This window comes from Oxyura jamaicensis, chromosome 7, assembly GCF_011077185.1.
Source record: "Oxyura jamaicensis isolate SHBP4307 breed ruddy duck chromosome 7, BPBGC_Ojam_1.0, whole genome shotgun sequence".
In the NCBI taxonomy this organism is placed as follows: Eukaryota; Metazoa; Chordata; class Aves; order Anseriformes; family Anatidae; genus Oxyura; species Oxyura jamaicensis.
In genome coordinates this window covers 6,274,132-6,283,170 of record NC_048899.1, presented here as the reverse complement: position 1 = coordinate 6,283,170, position 9,039 = coordinate 6,274,132, and the positions used below count along the sequence as shown (strand labels likewise).

Genomic DNA, 9,039 nt, shown 5'->3' with positions numbered 1-9,039 from the left:
CATATAAAGAACAGACACCACAGGATAGATGGCATTGCTTTATTTTTCTCGTTACCATCCTGACAGATCTCAGGCTAGAAAAACTGTCTTAAGTTCACGAGTGTGGGAAAAACAAAAAAACCGCACACCACAGCATCTTAAAAAAAAAAAAAGATGTTACTAATAGCTGTATTTTTTGTGGCCTTCACGCCAGTTCTAAATGGTTGAATATGTTGGTATACAATAAAATAATAGAAGAAAAGCGCTGCGTGTGGCTGGTTTGTGTCAACGGGCTGAAGGGTAAGGCACCCCACGGCCCCTCAGGCAGGAGGCGGGCCCAGCACAAGATGGCGGCCGGGCGGCTCGGAAGTGACGGCGGGAGGAAGGGCCGGCCCGTTTGAAAGCGCTGCCGCCGCCGGCCCTTTCCCGCCGCCTCCGCCATGGAGCCGCTGCCCGCAGGTGAGCCGCGGGGCTGCCCCCGACCCTCTCGGCTCTTTTCCCTTCTCTCCCTGTTCTCCGGGAGCCTCCGGGGGACCGCAAGCCTGGCCGCGGCGGCTGGGCTGCGGGGAAGCGGCGAGGTGGGCGCGGTGAGCCCGGGCCAGGCGGGGTGGGAGGCCGGGCTGGTCAGGATTCCCGTCGTGTAACAAACACCTCTAAAACAACGTGCCGCCACAGCGGTGTTTGCTGGGAACAGAGTCTCAACGCGGCGGTTCTTGCCGTCCTTAAAAAGGAAGGATGGAGATAACTTATGTTTCAAGTAGGCGAAGTTGCAGCGTCTTTCCCACTCGCTATATGTGCTTCTATTTCAAATAGAAGCGCTGTTTAAGCAATGCGATGGTCTAGAGCATTTGACTTCCTCAGTGTTTCTAACTCTCGTTTGCGTTACAGCAGGAGCTGAGCCGATGACTCTGGGCTCCCCCATGTCTCCCAAGCCAGGAGCCAGCGCTCAGTTCCTGCCCGGGTTCCTGATGGGAGACCTACCTGCTCCGGTGACTCCGCAGCCCCGCTCCTTGGGCAGCCCTTCTGTTGGTGTCATGGAAATGAGGTCTCCTCTGCTCGCAGGTCACAGCTTGTAAAATGATGAAAATTTATCCCGAAAGAAAAAAAAAATAATTGGTTAATCTTACTGCTCAGTGTGACTGTTGCAGGCTTTATAATTTGCTTAATGCTGAGGTCATGCATGTTCAATAAAGTTTGTCAAAGTTCTTCAAAGTAGACTTAAGATTAATAAATGCTTTAAACACAGAAGCTTTGGTACCAGAAACAGTTGCTTTTACAGGGAAGGTAACGTTAGCCTTGCCTAACATAAACTCAGTTTATATGTCTCTACAGGTTGATCGTCTGTAGAGCTATCAATGTTCTCTTTGCTTGAAGCAGAGAGATGTGCTTGCTAACTTCTACAAGCAGCTTGTGGAAGCAGCTGATTTCTTCACAATGAATTCTAGAAAGCATTTTTTTGGTTTTCAGGCTAACAAAACTGGAAAGAGAAAAATTAAGATATACTCCCTAATTAGTGTATAGTACTTTAGTTTTACGGGTTGGAGTAGTGACCTTTCCCAGCAGTAGATGTGGAAGAATTTTTTTTACCTGTGCTTCAGGGCTGATGACATTACGTGTCAGTTTCATAGAAGAACGAAGCAGTAGTTGTACCGCTGTCTTTTTTGTATCATGGGTGGTCTTGGCTTTAATTATGAGTTATTGGGCCTAATACAGATAAAAGGTGGTGTTAGTGTGCTAGTTGTTTTGGAAGAAATTGAAGGTGAAAGTACCCCAGAGATAATCTTTCTCTTTTAGTTTCATAGTAGGATTGGTTGTCTGTTGTTTTCCTGCTTTTTTTTTTTTTTTTTTTTTTCTCCTTAAATACAAGCCTCTTAGGGAAATTTGGCATATGATTATTTCACGTGAATTTGGCCTAATAATTTTTTAAAAGGGATTATTACAGCCACAGAGTTTCAGTTATAGAAAAGGAGAAATGAATAAGACACTAACCAAAATGAGTAGTTAAGTACATGCTTTGAACTTAGGCCTTGAGGGTGGAGTGCTTTATTAATGCAGTGTAGCAGTTCTTGAGTGTGTTACCCTATTGAGAGAGTATTGAAGCTCAGAGTTAAGGATTGAAAAGTACTTCTGAAAAGCTTAAGTGACATATTTTTTTTTTTCTGTTAGTAAAAAAGCTGTTAGTTCAAACTGCTCTTTCTAGGGTAAACCCACAAAGTATTCAAAGGTGTATATAAAAATACTTCAGTCAGTGAAAAAAGGGAGATGAGTTTACTTAACTTCATCCCGTCCAAATGCAAGGTAGTTCCTGATTTCAAGAGCTTATGCTTTTCTTTCTAATGAAGTTTCATTTTAAATAAAGGAGATTGGACAGCAGGATTGTGATGGCATGTGCAATGTTTGTGCACTTCTTTGTATGATTCTTTAGCTTGTAGTATGCCCCTTAAGTCTTAAACCATGCTTTTTCATCTCTGCTACGAGACATTAGTATTTGAAACAATGAAGCTCTATTACTAATCTGCCTCAAAATAGAAAAATGTAGCTATGCTCAGAACTGCTCATGAAGAGCAAGTGCATATAAGTAGTGAATGTATCGAGTTTAATCAGGCATGTTTGGTATCCAGAGATCTAAAAGTCTTAAATTATATTTCTGGAAAGAGACAGTTTCTAGTAAATAGGTGGTATTCTTGCACAGAACATTCAAACCTGAACAGTTTGGTCAGCTGGTATTAGCTCCTAGTGAAAGAATCAAGACTGTCATGACTAAATTTCTGATGAATTTCCAAGAACAATTAGCCCTAGACTAAAATTACAAGTTTTCTTATGTTTTTCATTTTATCCTTTTAATTGCAGGTGGCTCTCCCCCACAGCCAGTAGTCCCTACGCACAAAGATAAAAGCGGTGCTCCACCAGTTAGAAGCATATATGATGAATTATCTAGTCCTGGGCTTGGATCTACACCGCTAACCTCAAGAAGACCAGTAAGTGTTTTAAGTGCTGCCTTTTTCTTAGCAGAAGATGTGAGATAGCTCCATGACTGCATCTCTCAGGGCACAGAGGAACAGGCACGCAAAATAACTGAATTAAGTAACAGCATGATCTGAAGACTCACCAGACACTTTACTACAACGGTTTATATAACTGAGAATTTAAAAAAGTGAGGTAATAAGCTGTCTCCTGTCGTTAAGGTTTTTCGATAGACTGCAGAGAAAGAAAAATAGGAATCATTCTTCTGTTGTGCTTTGTACGTGACAAATGCAGACTTGTTACAGCTTTTCACCTTCCTGTCAATTTATTAAGCTGCTGATTGCCAAAAAGGTCCAAATACGTGTTCTTTTTCATTTAGTAGGCAACAGAGGCAATGCTACCAAGGTAGAAAGAAATTTATGCTGAGTAAAATATCTGATCAAAATTTGGGTGAGGGGGTGGGGTTAACTTTAAAAGAGCAGCAGTAAAATTTCTAGAAGGTTATGCTAATAAGCTCCGCTGCTTACCTCAACTGAGCAGTCAAGCGTTAGTGGGTTAGCGTCAGTGAACATGCATCTGTTGATGCAGGGAGAAGGCCTTTCACTGGTTGAGTAGACCTTTCATTGAATTTTTTGCCTTCTGAAAGGTTTATCCTGAAAGTTTTCCAGAAACGGAGAGAATCCTTTACTGTGTTAAAGGACTAGATAACCTCAAAAAAAAATAATGAGAATGCACGTGGCTGGGCTGACAGGTGCTGCAGTTCATTTGAACTTCTGTCTAAGATATGCCATGACTGAGGATAAAAATATGCTAAAATTGTTTCAGAGATTGAAATTCTTCTTTTTTTTTTAAAAAAAAACAAAACTATTAGCAATTAAAACAATTAAAGCTTGACGCTAAATGGTTTAGAGGGAAAGTAGTGATGACTACAATTGTTCAAAGCTGTTTAGAAGGTGAAAATCAGATGCTGGTAATTCATGATACTGGAATCCTTTCCATCAGGATGCACTTACTGTGGATTGCTGGCTGATAGTGGTGAAACACCTATTTTGAGAAAGATAAAGTATAAGACTTTGAGTATTGATACCAAAAGTTACTAAGTTTCACAAAGTACATGTGATTGGTGTTAGGTGAAGGGTTTGTTAACCAAATTTTCCAATGCTTAAAGCTTGACCTAAATTTAAGTAAGCCTTTTTTCTCGTATAACAGCAGTGCTTTCTTGTTAAATAAAATACTCTAGATGCTTTCAATCCTGTTGCTTGCCTTATGTGAAGTAGTTTGGTCTGCATTCCCGTGCACTCTAATACTTAAATTTAAGCCTCTTATCAAGAGTTAACTGCATATTTTAAGGCTTACTAATCAGTTGGAAACTCCAGAATGTAATAGTTGAGGCCTGCTGGGTGCTGGAATGTAAAAGGTGTCAAATAGCTTCTTTAGGAACCTTGTGTTAAGTATAAATGTAAATGTGTCTGCTATTACTCTGAAGTTACTCCTAACTTAAGGCAGGCTTAATATTCCCACCTGACACTTAGGTTGCCTGTAAAAGATATCTTCTGATCTGAAAAGTGTACCAGTAAGAATGATTTGCTACTTTCTGTGTTTTTAATGCAGGCCAGCTTTTCCCTAACACAGAGCCCGCTGGTTGGAAATATGCCATCAACCCCTGGAACAGGTAGATGTTCTATCAAAATAGGCAATCTACTTTCTTAATTAATTCCTTAGTAGGCAAAAATCATCAATGTCCAAACTACACCAACTCCATGCTAATTTGTAAAGGACCTGCATCTGTTCTTTTAACTAGCTTTTCAGGTAGTATGTGGATGTGGATAGGAAATACTTTTCCACTCAGACTGGTTGAGTTTCAGTCAACTTTACTTACTCCTTATATAGAATCTTTCTGAACTGAGCACAGAGGTGTTTATACTGGAGTTAAACTGCAGAGATTGATGACCGGTCTTCGATCTTCATATTTTCTGTATGAATCTGTGGCTTCTTGCTTAGCTTAATTCTGGGTGCAATGTTCATATTTGATAACCAGTATTCATCTGCTGCTGTTTAGGGGTTAAGGAGGAAGCTAGGTAACCAGTCACAAAACTCAGTATCTTGTTAGTTATGAAGTTTGGATTGACTTACTGTCTGTCTGCAAATAAACCTCTACCAAACCTCTTTCATGTACAAGTGAAACACCTGATACTGAATTTATTCTTTTAGTAGAGGCTTTTAAGCTGTTGTCTTGCAAAAATAATTTGTTAAATTTTTTCAATTTAACAGCTTCAAGTATGTTCAGTCCTGCAAGTATTGGACAGCCCAGAAAGACTACTCTATCTCCTGCTCAGCTAGATCCTTTTTATACTCAGGGTGATTCCCTAACTTCAGAAGATCAACTTGATGACACGTGGGTAACTGTATTTGGGTAAGTTAATGTCTCAAATATTAGGAGAATTGTAGGCAAAGTCTTGGCAAAGTATGGGAACAAGTAGCACTTGGACATTGTTACTGTCTGGCATTCCTGGGTTATGCAGGAAATACAGCTGTGGCAAAGTAAAATTGCCTAGCAGATAGCATTACACAAGTTGCTGCTTCTAAAACAGTATTAACATATTGGTCTGTTCTGGATTTCTAAAAGCCCTTCGTAGAGTTGCATTTTAGCACCAAAAATCCTAAACAACTCATAATTTTTGGAGAATTTTTCCTGTCTTTCAGATTTCCTCAAGCATCTGCTTCATATATTCTTCTACAGTTTGCGCAGTATGGAAACATATTAAAGCACGTGGTATGTCTTTTGAAACTTATTTCTGAAAACAATGTCTCATTGTTTAAAAAGGCTAAATTTCACATTTTTTTTTCATTTAATCGCATGTAGATGTCCAACACAGGAAATTGGATGCATATTCGATATCAGTCTAAGCTTCAAGCCCGAAAAGCCTTAAGCAAAGATGGAAGAATTTTTGGTGAATCTATCATGATCGGTGTCAAACCTTGTATAGATAAAGTAAGTTAACAACTGCTCCCCTTTAAATGTAAGGCACTCTGCTCTTGGGATTCCTCTTTAATTCCTCCACTCCCTTTATTTTTTTTTTTGTTTGAATAACAAAGCATTATGTAGTTGTTATATAGTCTATTATACCTAACATGGATTTTTCTTACTTAGTCAACAAAATGACCTGCTGGGAAGGATCATTATAGGAAATCCGTGATGGATGGAAGCTATAATGCATGGAGTTGTGTTGCTGTGTACAATAAAGTGAAACCATATAGAGACAATTGAGGGTAGATGTGTGAGGGTGGATTAAGACTGCTATTGCTCCCAGTTGTCGCTTGAATCTTCTGACTCCTTTTTATGTGACTACTTGCCTGATGCTGACTCTTTAGTTTATCTCAGTACATTAGGCAGAAAACTTGCTAGCAACACAGTTCTAACCATATTCTTTTGGTCTACTCTAAGGATAAGTGACGCTAAGGAGTAATGTAAGCTTTCAATTGTAAACCTTCTGAGAAGAAGGTCCTAGAAATTAAGCTTGAAATTCCATGATCTTTTATCAGATTAAAACATTCTTCATATTAATTAAAATTCAGACAGTTCAGTGCCTTTCCTCCATGGGCTTCTAATGGTAGGGGTTTGGTTCTCTCATTTATTTAATATTTTGCTTTTCAGTTTGTATCACTGACTGAATTTCCTATAAACTGAAACTCTACACGTGATGATTTGGGATGTTTGTCAGATATCTGATCTTTGTTTTTGAATTTTTATTGCCTCTTGTGTATAGTGTCTGCTTTAAAATATGAACAAACATAATCTGTACTGTGGAGGCAAGAGAATTCTGGCGATGAAGCCATTGAGGGCTTGGCATTAGCCTGTAAAACTTTTCCTTGCAATTGAAAAGTAAATAAGATGAATTTGATATCAGTATGGGCTTCAGATTTAAAAGTAGATATAACCATGAGGGGAACACATGGAAATGAGTGAGCAATCGGCAGCCACCTACGCTAGATGCTAATCCTACCCAGTATTTTTGGAAAGCTTTCTTCTGCCACACGTGTTTCTGGATTTCTGCTTTCCTTAGGCTGGTTGAACACTGTGTATGAATGCTCCACTGAGTCTAAATCCAATAAATCAGGTCTCTCCTGACGGGTTGTCATTTTCCTATCTTGTCTTCTCTGGACCTTCTTGGAATGCATAGTTTACGTCAAGTTACTTGCTATCTCTTCCATTCCATGTGCATTCCCTTCTAAATGTGAGCTTAGAAAAGGAGCCTGAAGACTCCATTTTGTAGTGTTTGCCAAGGGGAGTAAATAAAGCTTCTTGGTAAACTGAATCTGACCCAAAAGGTACAAGTTCATAAAGACTTGGAGGCTCTCCTAAACAGAACAGGTAAAATATTTTAGAAGTATGTAGGAGGAGGATGTTACGCTACTTGTGTTCAAATGGGCCTGAAAAAGATGAGGCTTGCTGCAAGTTTTACAGTATTTTCTTTTATATATGATTTCAAACTTGGCTGATGTTTAGTACATTCAGCCAACAGATTATGAGCTTCACTTGGCAGTGGCCAATAATGCAACATAGGCATAACTGTGGTGAGGAAAATGCTTGGAGTTTTGTATGTAAGCACCTTGTGTGCTCTCTACTGACAGGCACTTTAAGTGTACTCATTGCTTTCTACAGCACATGAACGCTTCTATCAACTCTAGATAAATTTACAAATGTTGCTTTTAAATATTCACTTACATTGCATTAACCTTCTTTTTAGACTGTCATGGAAAACTTTGAAAGAAGCTCTACATCTTCAGTGTCTTCAGTTTTCACTCCACCTACAAAATCTGTAGGCACACCAGTACAACCTGCAAATACTACAAGAATTTCTACAATGAGACCTCTTGCAACAGCATATAAAGCTTCCACTAGTGACTACCAGGTATCTTAAGGGAAACGGATATGTGTGTTTTTTTTTTTCTGTTGTGTGTGACGCTCGATACACATTGACTTTAATGGGTCTTTGGGCCTTCTGTCAGTTCTTATAGTGACTGGGTAAAGATGTGGCACAGGTACATACTTAGTCAGTTTGGCCTATAAAATCACTAAAACAAAACAAAACACCTCTTCACTTTTCCAGAGATTGAGAACTACTTTTGAAACTTAGATATTTGTCAATATATAGTAACACTTAAATTCCAAAAAAGAAAAAGTTTGTGTAAATAGAGTTAACTATACATTAACTGATTTACTTTTTTTTTCTCTTCCTGTTTTTTCCCTGCCTTCTAGGTGGTTTCTGACAGACAAACGCCTAGGAAAGATGAAAGTATTGTATCTAAAGCAATGGAATATATGTTTGGCTGGTAATATACAAGAGGAAGTAACATACTGAGTTGGTCAGGGTTTGAAATATGCGACTGTCATCAGTGGTTAGTTGTATAACTACTGGTGTCAGTATTTTAATTTGCATCTCACCTGTTATGCCTTCAATGAATTCAGCAGACATGTAGCTTGCACTTTAAATGATGGCAATGTACACATGGTTTTAAAAACTGAATCCGTGTAAATAAGTGCTTGTTTCCTGTTTGTGCTCTGAATGCATGATTGTAAAAATATAAGCACTGACTTTTCCTCTGTGATGACTTTCTGTGAATTACTTCCCAGTAAAGATGATGGGCTACTTGCAGGAAGAACGCTATTTACAGCTGGCTCGGGGACAGGGACGGTTCTTAGTACATGTGATTTTAATTCTATTTTAGTCTGGGTTCATTGTTGTTTTACAATTATCTGACATCTTGTTCTAAATGTCACAGCAACCTTTTAATTGTTTTATTAATAAAGCTAAGTAAAGTTAAGTTTTCTTAGGTTCTTTTTAGAGAAGTATGAGTTCTAGTTCTATTAGAGTAATGCAAACAGTATTTCCTTAGTAGTATGATGCTGCTTAATCTTTATAGAAGTGTTTATCAGCCGAGCAGATGCTGCTGACTCTTATTGAAGTACCAGCCTGTGTTAAAACTAGTTAGGTTTTCAGTGTCTTTACTTATTTGTAAGAATGCTTAAACTACATATTCCTATGTAAGTTATCTCCATGGGTATTTCATTGTGGTATGCACTTCATAAGCTAA

The 9,039-nt window shown here is 38.8% G+C and overlaps 1 protein-coding gene across 2 annotated transcripts; it reads left to right on the top strand.

Moving 5' to 3' along the window:
- The first annotated feature begins 290 nt into the window (after window positions 1-290).
- Window positions 291-8,769, top strand: NUP35 (nucleoporin 35). 2 transcript variants are annotated; one of them, XM_035332270.1, is made up of 9 exons: window positions 291-438; window positions 868-1,041; window positions 2,830-2,957; window positions 4,555-4,615; window positions 5,215-5,356; window positions 5,647-5,716; window positions 5,807-5,935; window positions 7,692-7,856; window positions 8,204-8,769. In XM_035332270.1, exons 1-9 carry the CDS (start codon window positions 420-422, stop codon window positions 8,279-8,281), a joined length of 966 nt encoding a protein of 321 aa, XP_035188161.1. In that variant the 5' UTR covers window positions 291-419; the 3' UTR covers window positions 8,282-8,769. The 2 variants fall into 2 exon arrangements, with proteins under 2 accessions (XP_035188161.1, XP_035188162.1); XM_035332271.1 differs by having other exon boundaries at window positions 297-438; window positions 871-1,041.
- The last annotated feature ends 270 nt before the right edge of the window (window positions 8,770-9,039 follow it).